General features: G+C 40.0%; 1 protein-coding gene across 2 annotated transcripts in view; it reads left to right on the forward strand.

Moving 5' to 3' along the window:
- Positions 1-27018, forward strand: part of iqsec3b (IQ motif and Sec7 domain ArfGEF 3b) — a 35753-nt gene that overhangs the window by 5267 nt on the left and 3468 nt on the right. For both annotated transcript variants that reach the window (XM_072385769.1, XM_072385770.1), the window contains exons 2-14: positions 2723-2797; positions 8173-8290; positions 10014-10415; positions 11972-12696; positions 13248-13409; positions 15278-15400; positions 21002-21168; positions 23853-23992; positions 24132-24263; positions 24376-24475; positions 25402-25560; positions 25660-25752; positions 25876-25922. In XM_072385769.1, coding sequence (XP_072241870.1) covers positions 2723-2797; positions 8173-8290; positions 10014-10415; positions 11972-12696; positions 13248-13409; positions 15278-15400; positions 21002-21168; positions 23853-23992; positions 24132-24263; positions 24376-24475; positions 25402-25560; positions 25660-25752; positions 25876-25922 — 2443 coding nt within the window. The remainder of the gene's footprint in view (positions 1-2722; positions 2798-8172; positions 8291-10013; positions 10416-11971; positions 12697-13247; positions 13410-15277; positions 15401-21001; positions 21169-23852; positions 23993-24131; positions 24264-24375; positions 24476-25401; positions 25561-25659; positions 25753-25875; positions 25923-27018) is intronic.

Raw genomic sequence — 27018 nt, forward strand, 5'->3', positions numbered from 1 at the left:
ATTCATCCCCCAGTGGGGGAAATGACTAAATTAATATACATGAATAATAAACACATGAATAATGATAAAATAATAATAAATTAAATAATATAATAGATATTATAAAATAATAATAAATAATAAAACAAATATATAAAAATGAAGCCAAGCATACTACATCATCTGCAAAAATAATAGATAAAGTCTTAAGTCGACCAAATTGGAAATCCTTTGGCCCTTGACTTTGCCTAGAAATTCTGTGCATAAATTAAACAAGTGAATACGTATGCAAAACAAGCGCTGAGTGTACTTGTACAGGGACCAAATAGCCCATAAAAGGGGGAACAATACCCGATACTACTAAACCATCTCCCACTGTACACCCAGGGGACACGATCATAAGCCTTCTACAAGTACACAAAACACATGAAGCTGGTTGAGCAAACTCCACCCTATCCAATATCATTGTGAGGGTAAAGAGCTGACCCAGTGTTCCTAGACTAGGACAAAAATTGCATTGCTCCTCCCAAATTTGAGGTTTCAATATCTGCTGAAGTGCTGCATGGTAGTGTGGTTGTTAGCACCCTCGCATTACAGCAAGAGGGTGCCTGGTTTGAGTTCCAGCTGGGGCCGTTCTGAGCGACATTTGCATGTTTTCCCTCTGTATTCTCTCCGGCACTCTGGAAACAGTCTCCGGGAGGCTGAAAAATGTGATCCCCCTGTAGCTGGAATCCACCATCTGGTTCCCCTTTTTAAAAAGATTTAACATTTTTTTTCCCCACAATTTCAAATGATTCCTTTAAAGATAATTTCCATCAGTCAGTGGTGTGATAAATGTCCCTTTTAGATTAGAGCATGTAGCTTTGACATAAAGACCATGCCTCCACTAAAGACATTACGTGGTTAGCTTGATTTGCCTGTTAGCAGGGACACTAGTGGACAAATGGCTGGAATAGCATGCAAATCTTTACACGATGTGGGCATGACTCAGATTAGGAATTTAAATTTTTCATATCCATCTGTATCTAGATCCAGGATCCATCCCTGGTGGAAGTTTGGAGACTCTGACTGCTCTTGTCTCTTATTTGATGACTGACATTGGTACACATCTGAAACCTATCTTCACTGAATGCAAATCTCGCCTTCATCAACATCAAAATGGTTTTATCTTCCTGTTAATTTCTCACTATATATGTGTAATAGACTTACAGAGGAGTACATTTGTAGTATACAGGTTTATGGATTCATTTGAACCAAGAAAAATTGACCCTTTTACTTGTCAAAAGATAAAAGAAAAGCCTTATACTTAAGTTTATTAAAAAAAGACATAAAGTTATCTCCTATATAAGACAGATGTGAGTTCAAATATGGAGATCACTTATAAAATGAGATTGGAAAAGGGATTTATCATGTGTAGAAAGTTATCAGTCTACATGTAATCTGGACGGGGATATCCAGAATTCATTAGTGTTTCATTGTTTATGTACATCTATCATTATAAAAATATAAAATAAACCTTTTGTTTTGAAAGATTCTACTTGGCTGTATGACTAATGACTAATTATTCTTATTAGCTTGAATGATTGCTAATAAGAATAATTAGTAGCATACCTGGTTTTCATGATGCTTGAAGGAAGAGGAGAACAGCACTATGAAGAAAATGACTGCGCTGAAAAATGAATGATGAGACCAAACATAATTGTTTTGGAGATTTCTGAAGCACTTGGGAAGGAAGCTGTTAACTGCAGCCAAATGTTCCGTCAAGTGAGGTAATGAGAAAACCTGCATATATCAATGAGTGAAGTCCATAGAGGCCAGTGTACTGGTTTCTTTTTTGTGTGAAATTAGCGGGGTGCGTGTGACAAATGTTTATCATAGGAGCTGAGTGTGAGGAATGCTGACCACATTAAAAAAAAAAGCAGGGTCCCTTTAAGTCTGTGGAAGTTGACATGAAAAGGTAGCTTTTTATAGATCAGACTGTCAGCGCTAGTCTTGTACTGACCCTGACTGCCTGTCATTGTGGGTCTTTGTCATGAGCAATGAGCACTGCTCAGGTCAGAAGACTAACTGTAGTAGTCAGTATCTTCATTGTAGCGACATTCGTTCAGCACAGTGTGGAAGTACCAAATGTGCAAGAGACTCAGATAAAAAACCTTCCAAAAAGCTGTGATACACTATTTCTGTTGTTTCCTGCATCCAGAGGGTAAAGGGTCTATTCATGCAGCAGCTTAAACGTGATATAGTGTGTCTCTGCTCCTTTTTACTCATAATTTGCTCCAGATAAGAGCACCAGCAAAATGCCTGAAATATGAATGTCAATGTAAAATGTATGAGAGACAAACGAGAGGGGGCAACTTAAGAAGAAGCAGGAAGCAAAGCTGGAACAACAGTCTGTGGAGATTGGGTTTGGGGAATTCTGTTAAATCACAGCTGATCTGATGCATACACACTCACACTCGGATGCACAAATATATAAATACTCTCATGCTTTCTCATCTTTAAATTGACCCACATTGGATATTTATCCTGGGATCAATGTCAAATAGTACAATATAACAATACAATAATCCAGAGTCCGAAAAGACTTTTGGGATGTTGTGAATGAGCATTAAGAGGAATATGAAACATAGGAAACAATTTTAAACAGCTAAACTGAATGATATACTGTCCTACGAAATCTGCCTGCCCTGTGCCTTCCTCCCCCCTCTGCTGACCTCCTCTTTTCTTCCACGTCCCTTTGCAGGAGTGAAACTGTGCTGCACCAGTTTTGTTGCCCCGCCCCTGAACATCCAGAGGCTGACACCACTGGCACATCTGGGTAAGATTGACTCCTACTCACAGACGGTTTTATTCTTGTGTTATTGCTGCAGTTTTCTGTCCTAATGTGCTCTTTCAGCAACACCCATTTTCCTGTCTGTACACACAGTCTGCTCATTTGAGTAATCTGACTGAGTCATGTCAACACCCAGGCTTTTAATCATGTTTGATAATGTGTGTGCTGTGCTTCACTGGACTGTATGTTGGTGTGAAGTAGTGTAATTATGGACCTATGGAGCCTCTCACTGCAGCAAGACTTAAGTGTAGCAAACCTTTCCCTCCAACAGCCTCAAGGGTAACTCACAATCAGACATTAGTGGAGGAGGAGGGGATGATGTATGAACTGATATTGCCACTATCAAAGCGCCCATGGCAACCCTGAAGTGACGCAACCGCTACATCTACCATAGTAACTGGAGAATCTACTGTAGCCACTTTAACTGCCTATTCTTGCGTGGGCAGAATTGTCTGTTTGTTGTGTGAGTTTATACAAAGTGTATGTGGACTGTGTGTGAACACATGTGCTTTCACTTGAATGGCTGAATGAGCAGAGAGCTACTGAACTTTGTAAAGCTCATTTTGTCTTGTTTCACAATGATTACTGTTTTTCTCTCCTCCTCCTGATTTCCCCCTCAATCTTTTAAATCCCTTGTGCTCTGCTTCTAAATCCACTCTTTCCTGTTTACGTCTCTCTTAATCTGTTTGTTCATCTGCTGCAATATTTCTTTCTTTTCTTTCTTCATATTATTTACCTGCATGTTGGAAGATCATATTTTTTTCTAAACATCTCATGACAATTCTTTCCATCTCATCCCTCCGTATCAAGTCTAATTCTCTCATTTTATCTTTAATATTATCGCCATCTGTCGGCCCTCAATCCCTCTCTTCTCTCTGATGTTGCGACTTAACTCCTACACACACGTCCTGATTGGGCAACCTAATGGCACAGCAGCGGAGGACAGCCAGCTGAGATGATAAGATGTAATGGAGACGTGTGACACGGCAGCTCATTATTATCATTCTTGTGTGAAGTTGTGTGATGCTGCTGTTGCTGGAACCTGCACCACGTCTACACTACACATCCATTGAATCCATCAGTGCACACAAACCTCCCAAGAGATGCAGTGAGATATGTCTCCAGTCCAACATGCCATACCTTTTCTACTCAGTTCAGCCTTTATGTGTGTGCATGCGTGAGAGCATGTTCTCCCCTGTGTGTGTAGTACTATATTTCTCTATGGGATTTTAAGTGATGCGACAACACATGTGCAGGCAGAACAGGCACGAGTGCTTAGTGTGCTCATTGCTTCTACATACTGTATGTGAGTATATGTTTGGGAATGAGCAAGAGGGAGTGTGTATATAGTGCCCATATCATTACAGAGGCTTTTGCTGTCCGGATGCATTAATAGCTCAACTCATGCTTTTAAATCCTCTAATGTATTCTAATGTACTCTAATGTATTCTGATGCAGCACTGGGGCATGGTAGTGTTTTAATAGAGTTTTTGATAGAGACAGCCTCCAGCACACAAACACCAACACACTCCCTCTTTCTTCCTGTTTCCTCTCCCTGCTGCTATCTCAGCCTTTCCTCTGCTTACTCTAACTGCCCATTTTTCTCAAACTTGCTCTAAACCTGCTCTAAAGATGTGACTAGACCTCTCTGTTCTCTATCAGACTTGTGGCATCTGGCGCAGTATTCTCAATATTACAGCAATCGAAGGAAACAAAGAGGAACTTAAGTGATGCACTCATTATTTAACCATGAGAAGGCTTTTTACACTCCCCTGTCGTTTTTAGCTCCGGTTCCCTTCGTGTAAAAATTATTAGAGTAAGCAGTATCCGGATGGTGGAAAGCTTGCCTAAGCACACAAAAGTCTGTACACACCCTCATAATTGCACACCATTATCAAACCTCAAGGGTGTAATGATATCTCTATCTACCGTGGTCCAGTCTGGCTGTGTGAAAGGTGCTGAGTGCCAGAGTTTTCCCTCATTTAGTTGTGGTGAGATGTTGGCAAAGACGAAGAAGAGATTTATATGTTAGAAACTTTTGATTACCGCAAAACTCGAGAGTCCTAGGACATCCCTCGTTGGCAGTAAATTACTTAAGCCCTACATGGCTTTTGCATAATTTCAGTAAGGCTGCTGTGTAAAATAACATTGTACCATCTGTGTCTAGGATTATAAAAGGAGAATGGGACACTCTGAGCTGTGGGAGACAGCTTCCATACTTGACACTGTTTAGTTCTGACTTGTATTCAAACTGTACTTAAATATAACTTTGTTCAGGCTTCCAGTTTCTGCTGCTACCACAGACATGATTGTTTATCATCGATCTGCGGAGCATGATTGGGTCTTTCCTTAACTTTTTCTGCAAGTTATGTTTGAGTTAGAGAACATGATATTTTTGTTTTCCCTCCAGTGTTTTTGGAAGCTTTATCCAGCAGCAGAACGTGGGGGAAAGACTGTCTAATAATCTTTTCTTTCCAATACAGCACACTCAGAACGTTATCCTCTTCATCATAATTACCACTGAAATGTTCATCCAAATGATGTCATTGCCATGGAAACACATCATCTTTCAGTGTCTCATACATGGAATAAGCGTTGATCTTCATAGCAAAAATCGAGTGGAACGTCGTTGGTGTGGCAACAGAGCAAGTGATCTAAATGTGAGGAGCCATTCTTCTGGTTTCAAGGTTGTGCCCAAAATAACTCCCAATATGCCACTTGAACACTTGAATGTATGCTCACCTTCCACAAATAAATTAATCTCTGCATATGTGATGGCATTATCCTTTCTTAATCACATGCTCTTGTGGATTGAGGTTGGCAGTGCTTAAAATATGCCTCTTTGGCATTAAAATGTTCTGTGGATAATGTATAACATTTAATCTCCTATTACAGCCACATGCATTTTAGTTTGAAAGTATTACACTGTTCGTGTGATGTTATGGATTATATTTTAGCTCAACTTCTTCTCTACTTTTATATCCTGGCTAGAAAATACTCAACATTTAATGGACATAGAGACATTTAAAGAAAAATTCAAACTTTTTGTATTGCTAAATACAGATGGGGCCCGGAGAGGTGGAAGGATTTCCATTTTCGAAAGTGTTTTTTTTTTTTTACATTTGTTGATGAAGCACAAAAAAGTCATTATTTGTCAGTCTCTGAAGTCTTGGGTTACTGCTGCCATGTGGCGTGTTACTGAAAATGAGCAAAATATTAAGACAATCCGAGAGTCACTCTGATTATTCATTTCAGTTATTGTGGCTTGATATTTACAACATTGTGAGTGTCAAACTGTGAGAATTTGTTTATTTATTATTGTTTATCTCAGTTTCATATCACGGTGATAAGGTTTTGTATTCGACTGGTGATTTACATTTCTGGCAACATTTCCTGAGTCTGATATGTTTTTTTTTTTTCACATTTAATCTCTTTATGACTTTAGAGCAGAGGATAAAAGGTCTTGCAGTGTGTTCTCATAATACCTAATTGAATATTTGTTTTCTTTGCATCTGTGTGTTGTCAGCTCAGAAAACAGCTTTTAAATTGCTTGTATTGGTAATACTCTTTCATTCTGACCACAAGAGGGTGACGTACACTGCTACCATGGCGTGATATCAGACAGACATGTGATATTCTTTAAGTCATCCACCAACTCATCTTCTCAACGCGTTGATTAAAACCCAGGAACTCAGTTCCTCTCTTCCAATTGATTAAAAAAAGGGACAGCACTGCTAAGAAAGTGCAATAAAAATACAGCATGGTGCGTTTTCTACCCTCTTCAGCCTGGTGATACCAAGAAACCAATAAAGTTCCTATATAATCCAGATAATGCTGCCAAATTTTTAGAAAAGATTTGTGAATTTTTCTCTCATTATTGGTAATCTCTTCATTTCCGGTGACCAGATAGCGGTTTCTGTATTATCTGTAAGTTAGCTATATGTTGTAATGAATCTGTCCAGACCTGTTCTCACAGAATTACCTTTAAATCTGATTCCCATCTCACTATGGATTATTGTAAATTTGGCTTAGGTCCAACACAGAACAATATGTAGTACATTCTTGAAAAAGGTACAGTCAGCACAAGTAAGCTCGTTCCAGGTTCCAAATTTGCATTCTAAAAAGGGTTTTAACTGAAGATAACGGAGGATGTTTTTTTCTAAATAAATCATACTTCCTCGTCAGTTGTTTGAAAAAATTTGAATTTTCACAATAGTTCTTAAGCAGTTGGATCCTCTGTAATACCAAAATTCAAGGATCTTATTGCTCTGGGGTAATAGAATCAAGGGTATGATCTCATCTAGTCTTGAATGAGTTTTTGCTGATAGTTTATTTTTCCATCAAAGAGTAATATGAGTCTAATCTGTATGTCAATCATGTCTTAAAATTCGGCTATCATGTTTGTTCTGTAGTTTCATTTATGCACGAATAGTTTACAATTCTATAAAATTGAAAAAAAAGTCAGATTAGGTTTAAGTGGCTAAAAGCAGTTCCAAGTTTAGTTAGCAAAGGGTACCAGGACTGAGATAACTGTGGTGAGTGATATCCACTCAGGGTAATAAATAAAATCCAGGCAAAAATATACATCTAAAAAAGATCACATGGAGTTTTAACTTGAAACCTTTTGCACGTCATGTCTCGTATGTATAGTTGGTGTTAAATATGTGAAAAATAAGTTTGGAGAAACATGAATCTAAGGCCAGACAACATACATACTTTTCATCCTTTTTGGGCTGCCTTGGGTTTTACAAAAACAACCAGAGAGTAAATAATTAAATAAACCACTCTCATATTCGTACAAAATGAATCTTTTTCTTTATCTTGTTGTCATGACAAAAACACAGAGGAGAACACTATTTTGAGTAGAGTTTTGAGCCTAACTTGAAAATATATCTCCAGAATTTTCTATTTTCTTACTGCTGGGGTAAATCTGTTTGGCCAAATTGTTTGATTTGTCAGCTTGACCTCTGAGAAATTGAGATGTTTCACTAATTCACCTGATCAACAACTGTGGAAATACAGTTGTTTGCAATGCTAATGTAGAGTATATAAAGAAGAGAAACAGTATGAAATGGTAAATGAGGACAGAAGAGATTTAGGACACAGTTAGTGGTGTTAACGTTTTAGTATTCATCCTGGGCATACAACCAAGTTCACCCTTGCAACTTGCAGTTGAGCCACAAATTTGACCAAATAGGACTGGACACATAAAGTCGGTCATCCTCACCTCGGGCCATCACAGCCACACATCACAGTCTGCGTACTGCCTTCCTTATGAACCTCTTCACGGCTCTGTGATAACAGCAGAGTTTTGGCTGGTTGAGAGGACTGATATCTTTCTGCCCTTATTTCTTTGGCAGCGGACAGATGCTGAGCCTGGAGGACGGAACGTCCTCAGGTGGAAGACAGGAAACAGAGAGTACCAAGAGAGAGGGACCCAGTGAATATGAGATCAGCTTGGAGAATAAAAACAAACAGGTATGTCTTTTTCCAAGTGTTTGTGGGCCCATAAACACGCAGCGGGGTGGACTGAAAAACTGGCTGCTCTACCTGATTTAGTACAAGGAGCTGTGTGAAAGATGATCATTTGACATTGTCTTTCATGGAAAAAAAGACTCACAGATCTATTTATGTCACCGATGACAAGAAAAAGAACAACCAGGATACCGGCTGAACAAGAAAGATGCTAGGTTGTCATGGTAACAGCTAATAACTGCTTGTAGCGGCTGGAGATGTCTTTATTCCTCGTAGCAAACTGCTGAAGGGTCTGTTGCTTCTGCTATATCTGCTGCTGCTGCAGTGGTAAAGCTCATATATGAGTGTGTGTCTGTATTTGTGTGTGTATATACATACTCTAGACACATGAGTGGCTGTCCTCTTTTTTTCCCCGCTTCTGTCTCTTCTTCCTCAGCCTCCTACTCCTCCTCTTTTGATTACCTCCAGCTGAAAACATTGGAGGGAAGAAATCTTGAGGAGGTTGAGATTTCTGGGAGGTGCTGCTCTGCCAACAAATGGAACAAAAACAGGCTTATGAGGGTGTTTACTTCTCTATTTATTTTATCAACAGCACCTTTGTCACAGCCCATCCATTCTCCTTCACATTGCCCTTCAGTCACTATTAGCAGCTGAATGATGATAAATGATGTTTTCTTTGGTTTTAATGTCACAAACACTCACTAGTTAAAAAAGAGAAGACACATAAGTAAGAGAAGGATGTCTCTAAGAAAGGTGTGAGTATGAGTCTCAGGTCTCAGGGAATGTTTGGACACTTGATCTGAAGCAGAGATGCTCGAAATGACAAGAAAAGGAGGGATATTATGTAACTGCAGTATTAATCATTATCAAAGATATACTACTGTTATAGAAATATAATAAAATAAAAATCAACTGACAACATTCACAAAGTTGAAATGTAGCAGACGGAGCTGTGGTCAAAATCATAAAATTTTGAGGTGTTGTTTTGAGGCATTGTTTAGCAGAAGAACAACTTATCTGACATACACAGTGTCAGCAGGGAAAACAGGTGAACTCTCTCAGTAGACATCTTGGACAAGAACTCACAGGAACAGTTTAACACTCCCTGTCTGACCATATAGTCTTAAAGCTGAGCAGAGAGGTGTTTGAGAGGTTCCTGCAGCCATGTTTCAGTACAGAAAAAAAAAAAATTGCCTTCCTGATTTTCCTGCTGTTTCCTCATCAGGTCTCCATGACGATCAAAGGAAGAAATGGTTTAAACTCACCCCGCCCTTTTCTCCGTTTTGTTCCTTCTCTATATCCTAGACATTTCCTCTTCAATTCACCTGGATTATGTGGGCTTCGGAAAGCTCAATCAGATGATCCCACATATAAACAAATTTCCATGTTGCCATGGTTTTACATCATAAAAAAAAAAAAGCGTCAAGAGTTACCAGCAGAAATCATTGCAGTAGCAGAGAACACCCCCCAACCCCCAACCCCCACCCCATCAAAAAACTGCTTTTTTACTGAAAAATGCTCATTAGAAAACCTCTAGTAGATACAAAGAAAGACACAATATATCCAGTGCTACTGCTGCAGGCTGCCAACAGAACAGTGTCCTTCTATAAAATGGTGGAAATTATGGATAATGAAATATCTTTCAGTGGAATTTATCTCTCTTGCAGAGTCTTCAGAGACTCTCAGTGCCGTGTACACATCCCTGTCACCATCTTCCTTTCCCTAGATAGAGGAGTTGGAGCAGAGGTATGGAGGCCATCTCATTGCAAGGCGGGCTGCGCGTCGCATCCAGACAGCCTTCCGTCAGTACCAGCTAAGCAAAAACTTCCAGAAGATCCGCAACTCGCTTTCAGAGAGCAAGCTGCCTCGTCGGATCTCTCTGCGCCATCCCAGCCCCTCAGGGCGAAATCGAAATGCAGCTCAGAGACACAGTTACACTCTGCATCCAGGCGGAGGACAAATACCTTTACGCTCTAAAACTCCCCCTCCACCTCCATGTCGCTCCACCTCACTGCCCCCATCTCCTGCGTCGGCCCCATTAAATCCCCCGTCTTCAACATCAGATCAAGCTCCTCCTCAAACTCCTGGGCCTACACTCACACAGCTGGAAGACTGCTTCTCTGAACAAGTGAGTGTTTTCTTGATATCATATTATGGGGATTTAAAAAATGCAGGTTAGATAAATTTGGAATGATGGTGGTTTTAGACCAAAATGTCATAAAAACTACTGGATAGTGTAGTGGTATTATTGTCAAATTTTGTGTAGGAGACCTTGGTTCAAACCCCCTGCATGAAAGGTACTACCTCCAGTAGGGGTCCTTAGGCAAGACCCCTTTTACCCTTCATGCCTACCTGTAAGTCACTTTGAATAAAAGCATCTGCTAAATGCATCAATATAAACATACTCAATTAACTGTCATAAAATTCAAGATATTTGTGGTTCTCTAAGAACGACTCCCAATGATTGTTCAACATCTGTTCACTGAATCAAAATTAAAAGATTGACCATTTCTTTTGTACTTTGTTGGGAAGCTGCTTAATATGTAAACGAACACAGTATGCCATCACTTGCATACCCTCCATGTAACTAAATATGGTATGACTATAACAAATAAAACGTTTTGTTCTTTGAAGAGAGAGGGAAAAGAGCTTATTTCAAACAACACATCTCAAAATATTTGGACAGGAGAATGTGTAACATCATCTTTATAAAAAAAATCACTGACAGTGACTGGCCTGGGCAGATGTCGGATCAGTAAGGGATCTGGATTGTTTTATCACGGAATCACGCTGTTATGGTTAACATATTTCAATTATTTCAATTGAATAAGCAAAATTAACTGAAAAAGACGTAGTATGGATGGCAGCATATGCATTTCCAAAACCTTTGAACCCTTTGAATTTTTGTTGAGCATCATTGATGCCTTTGCAGATCTGTACATCACTCGTGCCGTGTGCTTTAATGAACCCCAGGCTTACAGAGAGTAGCTGCCGTTCTGGGTTTTGTTTACACATGATTTTGTGTCTTTGCATGGGTTTTGTAGGTGCAGTGACAAAATGTGTTCACCAGAACAATGGTTCTAAGAAGTGTTTCTCAGCCCACAAAGTGATTTTTACCACATAATCATACTTTCTGTGCAGTGCTGTTGTTGAGCTTCAGAGTCATAGCCATTTCATTTTGAGCCTTTTCTGTTGCTTACAGAGTTTTTACCAGATTCTAGGAATGCTTTAATAAAATCATGTACTGATGAAGTCACATAATTATTTGCAATTCTTAGATTGAGAAATGTGCTGTAATTTACAGAGTGCTGAACTCTTTGCAGTCTTTACTTCTGAACGAGCCTCTCATTTATATCTAGTCATGGCCCCTCACTAATGAGATGTGAGATGGCTGATACAAATTTTACAATATTTTTGTTGCCTTTGACCAAAGTCTTACTCCTGGTAATAAATTCAAAATAAATAAATAAAAAAAGCTGTATTATTTCATATCTATCTATCAGTTTGATCTAAATTCTATAGCCTGCTGAGAAGTTACTGTTAATCTAATTTCACTTAGATTTCACGCAGTAGCTATTCATTATCTACCCAGCTAAACATCAAATACTTTTTAATACAAGTCATGTCCCTTGACCTAATTAGACTGCTCATTTTTATGTCTGTTTTATGTATTCATCCTTGTAGCTTCACTCCTTGGCTCAGTCCATTGATGAGGCCCTTCGTGGTTGGAGCTTGTCAGAGAGTGGAGAGGGAAAGGGACTACTGATGGACCCCGGAGCCCTACGTGCAGCTGCTGAGAGTGCATGCCTGCCCCGCAGTGCTAGTTCGCTGCTCATGGCCTTCAGGGACGTAACTGTTCACATTGACAGCAACAGCTCGTACACCATCTCCTCCGCCACCACCACAACCACCACCTCTCTGGGGAATGCAGGCGGAGGAGAAGCAGGCAGCAGAAAGCCCTCTGTGAGTGGCATGGCTGGGGGAGGAGACGGGCAGTCAGTGGAGGAGCCAGAGTTTCCCGCACCCCCACCCAGTGAGGAGCTGGAAATGGCAGATCCAGGATCCAGGAGAGGTTCAACAATCCCAACTGCAGGTGGGGTTGGAATGGAGGGGGAAATCAGCTCAGTCAGGCTTGGAACCACCTCCACTTCTACCTCAACCTCCACTTCAGTTTCCACATCAGCCCAATCTAATCAGCAGCCTGCCCAGATTTACACCCAGTACCAGCAGTATCACTACACTCACCCCCAGCAGATCCCTGGGGGTCCGAGCCCTGAGGCTCTGCAGGCCCTGGTCGTCTCTCTGCCAAGGGACCGATGCCAGGATCCAACCTCCTGCCGCTCTCCAACTCTGTCCACTGATACACACCGAAAACGTCTCTACCGTATAGGACTCAACCTCTTCAACGTGTAAGTGGACCAGCAAAACGCACACCACACAGGTCGTATACTTCCGAATTCTCTGGTTTAGGGTTCAGATTACTGCTGTTTGTGCTTACACCTCTAAGCAGCTGCTCATTAGTCTTTGTGACTGTCCATGAAGAAAACAATCAAGAAGGGGAGGAGAGAACAAAATTCAGCAAAGCAGAAGAGGCGGTCAATGAGGTCATGAACAATGTCAAAGCCACGCAGTTTCTATAAGTAGAGTCCACGGTTGGCCTTCACTTGATATTAGTTAATACAAATTAAAGTAAATTAACTCAGTGACAGTCTGGCTAATCCCGAACTCCTGAGCTTACAGCTTTTCTGGATGAGTGCACTCTTCTTTTCCCTCTTTTTACTCCTTCCTACACATTCATTAATTTTCCTTCAGACACATGTACAGACTTTGAACACAACTTTTGTTAAATTCATTTTCTGTCTCACTGAGACTGACACACCAGTTTACTCAAGTGTACAAACATCATACACATTATCACCTCTATCACTCTGCCTCTCTGCTGTTGATTATCTACGAGCAGGAACCCAGAGAGGGGCATCCACTTCCTCATTACACGTGGTTTTGTCCCGGATACAGCCATCGGAGTTGCTCACTTCTTGCTGCAGAGGAAAGGTCTAAGCCGGCAGATGATTGGAGAGTTCTTGGGAAACAGCAAGCTACAGTTCAACAGAGATGTCCTGGAGTGAGTGCACAATATTTTGTGATTTTTCTGCCTTGCAAAGAAACACATACGTCATATATATCCGGTTGGGGTTTGAAAGCATTTAAGGAAGTCAAAGGTCAGCTGCAAATCTGCTCATTATAGTTGAATCCCATTAAATTTCACATGTAATAGTCTTAAAGTTCACTCAATTGTTCTTTCAACAGCCTTCAGCGGCAGTTTGCAGCCCCCAGTGGAAGCAGTTTGCTCAGCTATCGCTGAGATGGCTTTAGGCTTAACTTTTAAACATAGGATTTAAATGACTTAGTACCTCTGTGTATTAACGTACCGACTGAAGTTTTATATGTTAATTATATTAAAGGGGGCATATTATGCCTTTTTTAAAAACCTGACACAATTTTCTGAGGTCTTAATTAAACGTCTTTGACAGACTTTGGTCAAAATTTCTATAGAACTATTCTTTCCTTCATATGCAGTTCGTCCACAGTCAGGTTGATATTAATCACTCTTTCAGGCCAAAATTTGTCACCAGTTCATAAAACTGAAAGTATAAAACCAGAGTAGTGGCCTGATTCACTTTTGTGTTGAACTGGCCCAGGTTAGTAAAACACCAGCAAGAATTCTGAAATAATGGGTAATATATCAGTAAAAATTATGTCATAATCCCTCCATCATATTTAGTTTCAATAAACCTTGTGCTTCACTGGCAGTTCATGCATCTGTGCTTTTTAGAAGCTAACATTAGGAACTCCTGTTTATACAAGCGACATCTCAATGTCGCTTGTATAAACATGTTCTCAAATCTTTTTTTGTAATGGCCTGTTTTGCTGTAGCCCTGTGGATGCTGCATTCAATAACATCTGACATCTCAGAAAAAAAGTAAGAAAACAGCAAGAAGAACTTGAATTTTCTAGTCATGATAAGATATTTTTCGTTGAGCATTGGAAAATTCACGGTATACCATTACAAGCTCATTTTATTCATTTTGGACTACTTAACTGCTGATCAAAATTTGTTGTCGATAACAAAGCAAAACGCTTTTGTCTTACCCACTTCTGAAGCACAACATCATTTCAGGTTATGGGTGAAGATAAAGATTGGTAGTCTGAATAATTTTTTGAATGTTTTGAATGTTTTGAATGTTACTATCAGGAAACTAAGGAGATCAAATATTCATGAGGAAATTAGTTTGACTTGGCCTTTGCTGAATGTAATACTTGAACACGTTTAACTTATGTAATTGAAAGTGTTGCTCACATACACACAAAATGACTCGGCATGCATAAATGCAGTACATTTATGAAAACATCTATTTACCTAATGCTTGTACACTCACCCTTTTGCATGCAATCAGTGCAGACTGTAGACAGAGTCCAACAGAAAGCCTTTTTGCTGAGGTTGTACAGATTGTAGAAATAGGTCACTGCCCTGAATACACACATAAGTACTCACCGTCACTTTCTTTCACGAAGGCATACAAACACATTTGCACGGCCACAGATGCGCACAAACACACAAATGTGCATGCTCCATGCTGCTATTGCCACAGCCTGCCCTCAGTCATTCAAACACCTCCCTCTCGTCCCCTTTTTGGATGTCATTACTTTGCCATGCTCATCTCCCTTCTTCATTTCCTCATATCTCGATCTGTCGCCAGACTCCTTCTTCTCCACTGATGTTGTGCGCATATGCAAACACGTATTCATGCGCATCTTCCAGGTCACCGGTTGTGTAATGGAAGTATGACTGTGAGAGGGAGATTTGCCATCAGCACTTACATAGAGTGTGTTTCACATTCACACACATACACATTTCGATACACTCACTTGCATTGTCATTCCTATGACTTACCATAACTGAACCCAGCCTTATTGTCTGTCTCTTAATAGCTGCGTGGTGGACGAGATGGATTTCTCGGGCATGGAACTTGACGAAGCCCTGAGAAAGTTCCAGGCTCACGTCCGTGTTCAGGGAGAAGCACAGAAGGTGGAAAGACTTATCGAAGCTTTTAGGTAAGAGTGTCAGCTTACTCACAACTAGGTGTATCACAGCAGTTCATCACATGTCTGAACAAGTTTTTAAGGACACTATGAACTTCATAAACTGAGTAAGCTTTTTACCCGAAGCCACATATGCAAAACAGAACAATAATCACATGTTACAAAGCTTGCATATTTTGCAATACTGCCTCCAGCTTAGGGGAGCAGAATTATGCAGAATGTCAAACCAATAGTTTAACTGTGTAGATGTACAAGTGTTTAACTAGTTTTTCTGTCTCACTGCAGCAAGCTCTGATGACACCAAAGCCTCCTATCATTAGCAAATTACACTGATTGCCTGTAACCTTTGACTAAAGGCAGTGTTTGATTGAAAGCCAATCACAACAGAGACCTGCACTGCAGGCAATCAGTGTGGCTTCCATCAGGACAAAAATAGATGCTCTATTTCACAACTTTCTTGCCTGGATGACACCTCCTGTCCTGATCATCTTCTTTCTAGTTTGTTTGTGATTGTTGGGAAGATGCATGTCCATTAACAATTTCAAATCGGACAAGGATATATACAAGTTCGGGTTTTACCCTATGGTTTTTATGCTCATTTCTTCAGTGCCCACTCCAGGCCTGCAGTTACTGAAATGTATGAGGATATCTGCTGAGGATGACTCATTCAAATACCAAGAGGACCGCGAGAGACCTATACTAGTTTGCACACTCTTTTTACACCTTTCTGTGGACTGTCTCGATTTACCCTTAACAAACTCCAGGGTGAAAACAAATTTTTCATGATGTTGTTCCACCTTTTAGCTGAAAATTATTTGAAGCAAAAACAGACAGAAACAACTAGACAAACAGGAGCTGCGGCTGGTGCTTCATCCCCCGGCTTGCATTGTCCTTGAAATGCTCTGATTTTATCCAAAGACTGCCCTCAGGACTAAAAATGCAATAAAATGGCACTGTTGTTTTCTCCTATAGAGTAATAGCTTGCATTGCTGTGTTAATTTAATGTCCCTCTGCTGATGTGCTGCTCTTTCTCTCAGGGATAATTTTTCAGCATGACACATCTTGAATCACCGTCCATTTCAAGTGATTAACTAAGATGTCCTTTTCCATGGCAGGGGCATGTGATCACGATTGGAAATGTACTGCCATTACTTACTCTCTCAACATTTGAATTCTAATTTCGTTTATTTATCTGATAAATTATCTGATATTGTCTGATAAATATACTTTTAGTTAGTTTAGTTTTATTCAACAAATTCCATGAAAAATTTCCATCCATCTATTTTCTATACCCATTTAATCCAACTCATGGTTGTGTGGGGGTTGGAGCCTATCGCAGTTGTCATTGGACGAGAGGCAGGCAGGGTACACCCTGGACAGGTCACCAGTCCATCACAGGGCCACATAGAGACAAACAAGACAAACAGCCATCCACGCTCACACTCACTCCTAGGGACAATTTAGACACACCAATTAACGTGACATGTATGTCTTTGGGCGGTGGGAGGAAGCACAAGAACCCAGAGAGAACCCATGCATACATGGGGAGAGCATGCAAACTCCACACAGAAAGGCATGGCAAGTTTGTTTTTCTCAACTTTTTCCTCTCTTTCAACTCACTTGTTCCCACTGAAGTCCTGAACTAAAGTTTCACCACTTTAAACTTGATGTAATCATGAACATGCAAATATGTTCCTGAAAATGCTAGTCTGACTTTTTGAAGGAAATATTTTACATGTTTACCGGCTTAGTTTGTACAGCTAATTAGCACATAAAACAAACAACAGATGGAAGTACAGATGGTGTGAATCATCAGTTTTTCAGATATTTGGAAGCCTGGGAACCAGACAAATCTGAGAGCTCCTGCTGCATTTGCATCTGGCCTTCTGTACCATTTCCACTCAGCTTTTTCCATGATAGGCCATTCACAGCTGTTTTCTTCAAGATGGTAGGTTTGACACAATGACGTGGAGTGATCTTGCCAGCTTTGGTTGATAATAAAGGTTCAAGATTCAGTTATATCATTACTAGACAACACAAAATTGTACAACACAGTGACATATGCACACCAATCAGCCATAGCATTATGGCCACCTGCCTAATACAGAGTCTGCTCTCCTCATCCTGCCAAAAGAGCTCTGACCAGTCAAGCTGTTGTCAAAGAACATCTGAAGGTGTCTTGGAGTGTTTTGTACCAGGTCTTTAGCAAAGGATCCTTTGGGCTCTGTCAGTTGTGTGGATGGTCTTTGTTTATTGGGCCTGCATCCCACAGATGCTATCAGATCCCATCATATAGTTACCTGGAGAGTTGAGAGGTCAGTGGGGAACACCTCAGGCTTTTTGGCATGCTTTTTAGCCCTTCCTCAGATGGTTTTACAAGGCTCAGTACTATCCCTCTGTGGAAAGCTGCTCATTAGGAGAGTGATGTTGCTATACTGTATGGCTGTGTGCGTGTATGTGTGTGTGTGTGTATGGGGGGTGTCTTAGTTAGGTGTCAAAGTGAAATCAAACACTGTACTTGATCAAGATGGCAGTGGATACTGCTGTTGGTACTGCCCTTTAGTATCCTTTGGGCTCTAGTGTCATAAGTCTTGTTGCTCGGAGGGGTTGTAACAAACTCTTACATTTCTGTTCAGCTGTATTTTGCTCTATGCCCACTGGAAATTGAAAATGAACAAAATTCTTTTGCAGAAATCCAAACTTTGGCTGATGATTGCTAAATTAAGTTGGATCAGCAAAGATAGTTTTACAGTAAGTTTTACAGAGGTGGAATGTATATGCCTGATTAGGCTGCTGGAGGCTCTCTGCTTTTTGAAAGGGGGGGTAGCATATCTAACTTTGGTAAAGTGTTGCCAACTTTGGTATCTTATTACGAGGTTTGGCTACTTTTCAGATCATTTGCGCCCCTTTCGTCTGCAACCACAGACAAAAATAGTGAGTTTTAGGACAAAGAGCAGCAGAGCCTATTGGCTGGTTGCGCATGCAGTGTTGTCTATGCACTCTGTGTGATAATACGTTTGAGATTTTGTGTTGCTTCTTACTTACACTCTGGGTAATCATTGTACATGTCAATATAGCTGAAATAACAGCAGATGCTTTTCTTCAACTTAATTGGAATGTAATTGTTTCAGATGGCGCTGCTGTTATAAAATCAAGATTTTATCAGACCAGAGCAGAAATACTTTGTGATGATGGTCACACATAGTCTTAATGGGCTGCATTTCAGTCACTATTTCTTACTTGCTTTGCTGTCTGACAGAAAACAGAAAATATGTGAACGAGAGCAACTTCATTGAGAATTCAGCTGTATCAATGTGGAGTATATGTGAGCACACTGAGGAGAAAGGCAAACACTTGTAAAAGGCTGGCACAAAGCAGAATGAAAATATGAAGCTATGCAGTCATAAATATGCAAATTAGCATAGTAACTTAGCATGGTAACTTTTTTAGTTTTTACAGTGTGGCAACAATGTTTAAATTTGCAGGAGTGAGTAGCATTCTGCAAGCTGTTTCTGTGGCACAGTAGAGCAGGTTTGAGGAATCAGTAATCAGTTCATTGTCGACTTTATCTGTTGTTAACAATCTGAAAAATACACTCTATCATCACACTCATCATAATGAAACGTGTATTCTTTCTCCAAAAAGTATTGACGAAAGTAAAGGAAACAGAGAAGTGATGAAATCGCCTTCTCTGATTCTGATTTGTTGGCTGTTCAGAACACCCACTGAGGTCATCAGTTAATCCCATCACAAGCAATCATACGCACCCAGCCTCAGGGTGCACATTATAAAGTCATCAGTGATCAGAGACCACACTCTCAGCTGCAGCTGGAGCGTGAGTACAGGTCAGAAATGAGCTGGGTGTTTATCAGGATGGCCAGACATCCAAAGCCATGTTTGTTATGTAACAGCTGTTATGTCATCTGCTGGAATTGTGTTGTACTCTTGATGGGAGTAGTTCTTTTATACAAAGTGGTATTTGTGCCAGCTGGCATGCAACTTTCATGTGCAGATACAAAGATAGGAGATCAGGCACTAGAGTTTAGATAAACTGGTTACATAAGACAAAGATCTGTGCTTGAAAATGTGAATGAAACAAAAATGCATGCACATACTGTGCTTACCAATCACTTCACTTACTCACATGTTGCCCACACACATGCCTTCAAAAATGTACGTACATTTCTTTTTGCATACATACTCCAAAGTCATACACATAAAGAAGATCTTGTCTTGTATCCAGTCTTTGAAGAATTTGAGGCAGTGTCACAAGTTGGCAAATCAGGAGACTTGCTTGTCTCTGTGTGTTCGCCTGTGTATATATGCGTGTAGTCTCGTTATATCTCCAAAGGCGTTTGTGCTAAGCATGATCTCCACCAAACAACAGCATTTCTACAGAGACATCTTGTAAGTTTTCCAGCTTTAGATCTTGTACATGGTGTTAGAAATGGCTTTTTGGTTGCAAAGGTCTCAGATGTGACTTCTTGGCTGCGCATGCTCTGACAAATCCATAGGTCTTTGGAGCAGAGCAGCTGCCTCCATGTCTGCATCCTGCCTGGCTGCAAAGATAAAAGCCTCCCACCACCAAAATGGCCCACTGTATAAGTATAAGTGACAGTAAGAGGAGGGAGCTGTGTTGCGAAGGAGAGGTGGAAGTGAGAGCTTGTGAAGTCTGTGGGCAAAACAAGTCCAAATGTGGCTATGCTAGCTCCAAATCAGAATTACGTTACCCAGGGCAAAGCTTTTCTGCACTGTCAAATGCGTCCTCTGTCCCGTCAATCTCATTCATGGAAGATTGACTGCTCCTTACATCTGAGGAGAAGCTACAATCAGTCAGTATGACAAAATAACAGCCTAAAGATCAGCAGGAATGAGAAACTCTCATCAGTTTGTGCAGATTTATCTTAACAATACTCCCTCTAATTTTAACAATGAGTCAAAATGCAATTAAAAAATCCAAAATACCTTGTTGTTAACTATTGATATATTAAGACATTTAAAATGACTTTGTCAGGGAGGTGACTAAGTTCTGCTGCTAAGTTAAGGTAGTTAAGTGTGACTAGTATTTTTTTTCTCTACTGGTTATAAATTAGGTGCACAAAGTATTAGAAAAATATATGAATACAAATTAGAAATGACCACAAAGTTGATGCAATAAATCTCCATCTCAATAGGATTCACATTAATTGTCTATTAAACTCAGTTTTAGCTACTGTGTAGGTGTTACTTGATGAACTGGCAACATAAGTGTGATTTCTTGTCTCTGCATTTTGTTTACACATTTCTCTAGTCACTAAATACAATTCTTGCCAAACCCTTCTACCATACTGTATCTGGATTTTGCAAGTTGCTTTGAATAGCACATTATGTTGCATAAATTAGATATGTGAGAGAAAACCAGGATGTATTCGATTCACAAATGTTTCATTATTTAATCTTTTGTATCATATGTAGGTTTTTGTGTACACTTGTGTCTTATTTTCAGCATCTCTGTTGTCACTGAAACTTTGTCTAGGAATCCAGTTAAGCCTTGCTGTTGCTTTAGTGAATGCCAGAAAGGCGTTTGATTAAAATCATGCCAGATAACCCTGCTGTTCTCCTTCTCCTCTACAGTCAGCGGTACTGCATGTGTAATCCTGATGTGGTGCAGCAGTTTCATAACCCTGATACCATCTTCATCCTGGCTTTTGCTGTGGTGCTCCTCAACACTGACATGTACTCCCCCAACATCAAACCCCAGCGCAAAATGGGTCTAGATGATTTCATACGCAATCTAAGAGGTTAGTGCATGCGGATGTGGTACTTTGTGTACACATTTGAGATAGAGGGTATAGTATGTTCACAGGAAGTACACTTTGAACCATCCCTGTGGAGAGTACTGGTGTAATGAGCTGCAGAAATGTTTCAACATTTATGACAAGGGGTTTTATGAGCAGAGAGTTTGTACGTTGCCTATGTGTAATACCTACACAAACGCACACACACACACACACACACACACACACACACACACACACACACACACACACACACACACACACACACACACACACACACACACATGTACAACTAAAACCAAAAACAGAAGATCTTTCAGAGATTCACCAGATTGAAATGCCAGAAAGAATGATGAGGAAGATGAAAAAGAGAGCAGAGGGCAGGAAGTCAAAGTTTTACAACAAGCTGTCTCTTATCAACCTCACTCCTGCCTCATATCAGTCTTCTGAGTGACAGCATCTTGAACTAGTGTAAATTACTCAAAAAGGCTGCAGTTGCCTGCCTTTCCTTGCTGCCATCAGGAAAACCATCAGCAATGCAGGAAGAGATTTGCAATATCCGTAAGAGTTCTGCTCCAGAGACTGTGGTGTTTTCACATTTAATTGAGGCTTGCTTAGTGTTAGATTTAATGATGTGATGCTTAGGTTTTCTGGAAGCATCTTATCACCTATGTTGAGCTCTCTAACGCTCTTAATGCTGTCTCCATGCAGAGACTCAACAGATACATAATGTACATTAACTGCAACCTATATCGTGATCATATAGATACAATATACAATATAAATATATATATATATATATATATATATATATATATATATATATATATATATATATATATATACGTTCTGGGATAACAACACAGTCTCAAAATCAGATAAACTTGTAGTTAGTGTCCCCATAAGCTTTTAGAGTGCTTGTTTTCAAATCTTCCCATAAAACAGCACAATAAAATGATTACCAGTCAACATCTTTGACTAATTAAAATCTCTTTAAGACAAATATCATAGATCCAACTCAAAAATGCATCAAATGATGATTATCATAATTTTCAGGTATGTGTCATTTAATTGCCAGCTGTCAGCTGTCTGTGCTTTAAATCACTCGAACGCAATGTATATTCTTTCCTTTTAGATCTGAGCTTCTCTGTGCCCTTTATAATGTCATTATGTTATCTCCTCTCAGACCATTAGTTATCTCGATGATGTCATCCTTCCACTGACATTTGTCAGACTGGGTTTTTTGCCCTCTGGAGTTTCTTGGGGACAAACAAGACTTGCATTTAAATTTACTCAGAATAATCTACATGAATATGTTTTACAGCATTGAAGTCTTTTTGAAATTTGAGTTATTGCATCCATGTTTGCTAAATAGCAGACAGTCCCATGCAAGATGGGTATTGTGGTAATTGTATTCACATTAAGTATATAGTTAGTTCATGCAATCTACGTAGTCACTTCAGCCCACCTATCAGCTGATAAATCAGTGGTTTTCCTTCTGCACACTCAATTTGTAAATCTTTAACAGAAGTACTAAACTGCACTCTAACTCCTGCTTTTCATATTATATCTGACTTACTGTAATCTTTCACTGATACCTCTCTATTCTGTCACCCGGAGTCTTGGATGCTGCTCTTCCTGCCTCAGGCACTTCATGTTTGCTCATGAAAGGGCAGGGAGGTCCCAGAACAAAGCCATACTGCTGGAAATAAAACATTAAACCCAATTCTAATTACATATGGTCATATTCGTTATTTTGATGAAAGTGGTCCTGATTGAATTCAATTATTTATTTTGCACTTTGACACTTTTCTCCAGTGAGACATACAGGTGTGTGCAACCAGAGCCTGTTCAGAAAAACGTGGCCCCAGAATACTATAGAATATCTTTAAGACGAAGATACTAAGATACTGTACCTATGTACTAATTACTAATTACTATTAATGGGCAAAAATGTTTTCATTCAATTTCACTCTGTAATTGTATAGATAAAAAAAATACTTTATTGATCCCTGAAAGTAAATCACATATTACCAGATGAATATGGAATTAGCAGCTTCAGAATTTAAGCAATAAATCCATTAATGCATCAAAAACATTCTAATAAGATAACATACATTATTGCTACAGTAAATATGTACCATTCTCCATTATGAGCAGTTGCATTTTGGCATTTTAACCATACTGTGATGTTAGTGCTTTTGTTTTTGTACTTGGGCAAATGTCTTAATCAATGATTTGTACTTGTGAGCATTTCTGTCTGTGGCATTGGTATTTTCCCTCTAGCACAAGGTCTGCATTCTGTTTCTCCCTCTGCTTTAAAGTAACTGTTGCTGTGATATGATTTCCTGTATAAAACATCACACTGCTCATTGTGATGCTGCACTCTGAGGACCAACATGGGCAGATCAGATCCTGACAGCTGTTAAAGATGTTCGCACAGCCATTCACTAAAATAGTTAAGTAGTCACAGAGGCCATATTTAACTGCTTTATTCTAGGATATTACATAATCAAAAAAATAAAATATAAACATATTATTAAAAATGTAATAGATGAATAAATTAACAAGAAAAAAATATGGATCATTCAATATTTTAAAGCTCTATAATTGGATGGTAGTTGGGGATCTATGCCTATGTGTATGATAACCACTGAGGCATCACATGTCCTCTTGTATTCTCACAGGTGTGGATGATGGGGCAGACATCCCCAGAGAGATGGTTGCAGGCATTTATGAAAGGATTCAACAGAGAGAGCTGCGTTCAAATGAAGACCATGTCACCTATGTGAGCCGTGTGGAGCAGTCTATCCTGGGTCTAAAAACAGTAAGTAAGAGCCACGTCTGAGTGAAAAATTTAGATTAATACAATTTCTTTTACCTGTGTCATGCATCCTCTCGCTTCAGTCTCACCTTTGCCCTGAACTAACAGTGATATCCATCCCGTTAACTTTTTTTTTTTGCAGATTCTTGCTGTGCCCCACAGACGTCTGGTGTGTTGCTGTCGACTGTTTGAGGTGCCTGATGCCAACAAGCCTCACAAACAGAAACTGTCCCAGATCCAGAGAGAGGTCTTCCTTTTCAATGACTTGTTGCTGGTAAGAATTCATTTCAAACTATATACATGCATACATTACCATGAAGGCATTTTAAGATATACAATATGTAGCCAAATACAGACTACAATGCTTGAACATTTTGTGTCTCCAGATCCTAAAGCTGTGTCCCAAGAAGAAAAGCTCGGCCTCATACACCTTCTGTAAAGCTATGGGCCTTCTGGGAATGCAGTTTCACCTCTTCAGCAATGAATGTAAGAAGCTACTTCACTTTGCAGCACTCTATTTCCATCTTAACTTCAGCCCTGTGCTGAAAAAAATGCTGAGCTGTCAGCGCCATCCACATTGTCTGTCAAACCATTGTCAGCACTCAGGACTTTGAGAGGTCACACATAATGCAGTACACAATTACACACTGTTGTCAAGTTACAGTCAATACCTGCTGCTCTCTGTGGCAAAAGATTATTTTAGTGTTCATATTTTGCATGTTATATGTGACAGCTGTAGCTCAGGAGAGAGACTGCGTTTGGCAGCTGAAGGTAAGGTCGGTATTTCAATCCCTGGCATCCCCACTTTACACACCAAAGTGTTCTTGAACAGGACACTGAGCCCCTAATTGCCTAATATGAATATATTGGTGTGTGAGTGTGTATGCATTCTCTGCATGTATACTACAAATCAAGTGTACTGACAAGTCTGCAGTGTCACATCTAATAGGCAGGTACGCAGTCACCCATGGTGAGACATCTGATGATTGATGATGACTCTTGAAGACATGCTGAGATGCAGGATCTAACGCCCCAGTGACATAGACATTGACAGACAGAGGTTTAAACAGCACAGGTTAATAAGGAAGTTTAAGATAAAATTCAAACAAAATGTTCATATAATTTTTTTAATTTAAGGTAAATTTCATGTGTAGGTTTTGAAGTGAATTAGGTTTTTACCTCAGCAGTTAACCACTTAAAAAAATGTGGCTCACTAAAGGAAAAGAAAGTTTGCCTCACTCATCTCCAGTACTTGTTCAGTCGCATGTCGCATAGAAACACATAAGGCCATCATTTTATAGAATCTAAATCCAAGGAAAGATTTGTGAAAGAGCCCCAGCATGCTTGATTGTTTCTGAGAATCAAAGATATAGTGAAAGCACGTTGTTCTTCTCTCTCTTTGGTTTACACAGACTATGCCCATGGTATTACCATGATGAGCCCATTTACCTCAGAGAAGAAGCAGCTGGTGAGTTTCTGCTCTCCGAGTGGAGAGGAGCTCAGGAAGTTTGCAGAGGAGCTCAGAGAGGCTATTGCAGAGGTTAACGAGATGGAGCAGATACACATCCAGTGTAAGGAGAGAAACACACCATCCTCAATATCTGTAGATGGACTCAAACATATACCACACTGTGTGTGGCTGATTGCAATCTCTTTTTCGTGTGTTGTAGGGGAATTGGAGAGACAACAAGGCATCCCGCCGCACGGCTTACACACAAACGGTGGTCAAATGGAGACACACACAGGACATGGCTCTCCCTCAGGTGCTGGTTTTGCTTGTGGAGCATAATTCAGCATATTTTAACTAAATGTCATTCTCTGGATGACTCTTTTTCTGGTTCTATGTGTATGTATATGCCTGTTGACTTACAAGTTTCTCCCCTCAGGCCAGCAGGATGTGTACGATAAAACTGGCAACAACAACACAGTAGAGGTGAGTGCCTAAGCAACTCTCGTCTCCCTCAGGTAAGTATCTGCATTTGCAGCTCTGTGGGTGTGGTTTTGTATATGAGTGTGTGTTTGTTTGTGGATAGACAGGGACTGTGTCTCATCCTGAAAACAGAGTACTTTTTGCTTTGCTTTAAATGAGCTCTGCCTGTGGCATATCCTTACTATGCAGCAAAGAATACAAAGGCCGCTGAAAAGAGTCTGCTGTAGTGGCACAGCAAACAGCCTCTTTCTGTGCCTCATGAACAGACTAACAGTCACTTAGTAAACAACATTCCTTCTACCATTACCTGCTGCTTTCCAGTGTGACTGTATAAGCCACCATAAGCCTGTATAGCTCCTAAAATACCATCTATAAAGCTAGATAAGTGTGATACAACTAACAGTCTGTAAAGTGTGTATGTGTGGCTTGGGTGTTTCTCTGTGATACCAGCTCTTTCTTTAAGTAGGCATAGTGGCAGAAGCTGTTATGTCCTTTCCAGTTTTCTCCCCAGTTTTACTTACTTTTCCCATTCTCTATTTACCCTCCCTCTCAGTGAATCCCAAAAAGTGGTAAATTATTGTGTTAGGGAGACACCATGCCCTCGGTGTCATCTCTCTCCTCTCCTGACACTCTTTTATCTTCTAGCCTACCATTCTGCCCTTCATTGACCATTATCGCGCACTCACACACATAAACCCAATTTGTTCCTATTTCGGCCTAAAAATCTCTTCCTTCTCCATGACCCCTCTTCCTCCTGGGCTGGTGTATGTGTGTGTTCAACCCCAATTCCAAAAAGTTGGAATGCTGTGTAATGTGTGAATGAACTTCAACAGAACACAGAAAACATATCATATGGTGAAAGTGAGACATTTTGTTATTTCATTAAAAATATTAGATTGTTACACATGGTGTGGTCTCTCACAATTATCTAAAATTTTAACTCGTTTGACCACAGAACTTTGTGTCTGGAGCATGTTTGCACGTGGCCTTTTCTTTGTATGATAGAGCTTTAACCTGCATTTGTGGATGACACGATGAACTGTGTTCCCAGGCAATCATTTTTGGAAGTATTCCTAAGCCCATGCAGTAATTTCCATGA

This window comes from Leuresthes tenuis, unplaced genomic scaffold (genome assembly GCF_036924035.1).
Source record: "Leuresthes tenuis unplaced genomic scaffold, fLeuTen1.0.hap1 SCAF_5, whole genome shotgun sequence".
NCBI lineage: Eukaryota > Metazoa > Chordata > Actinopteri > Atheriniformes > Atherinopsidae > Leuresthes > Leuresthes tenuis.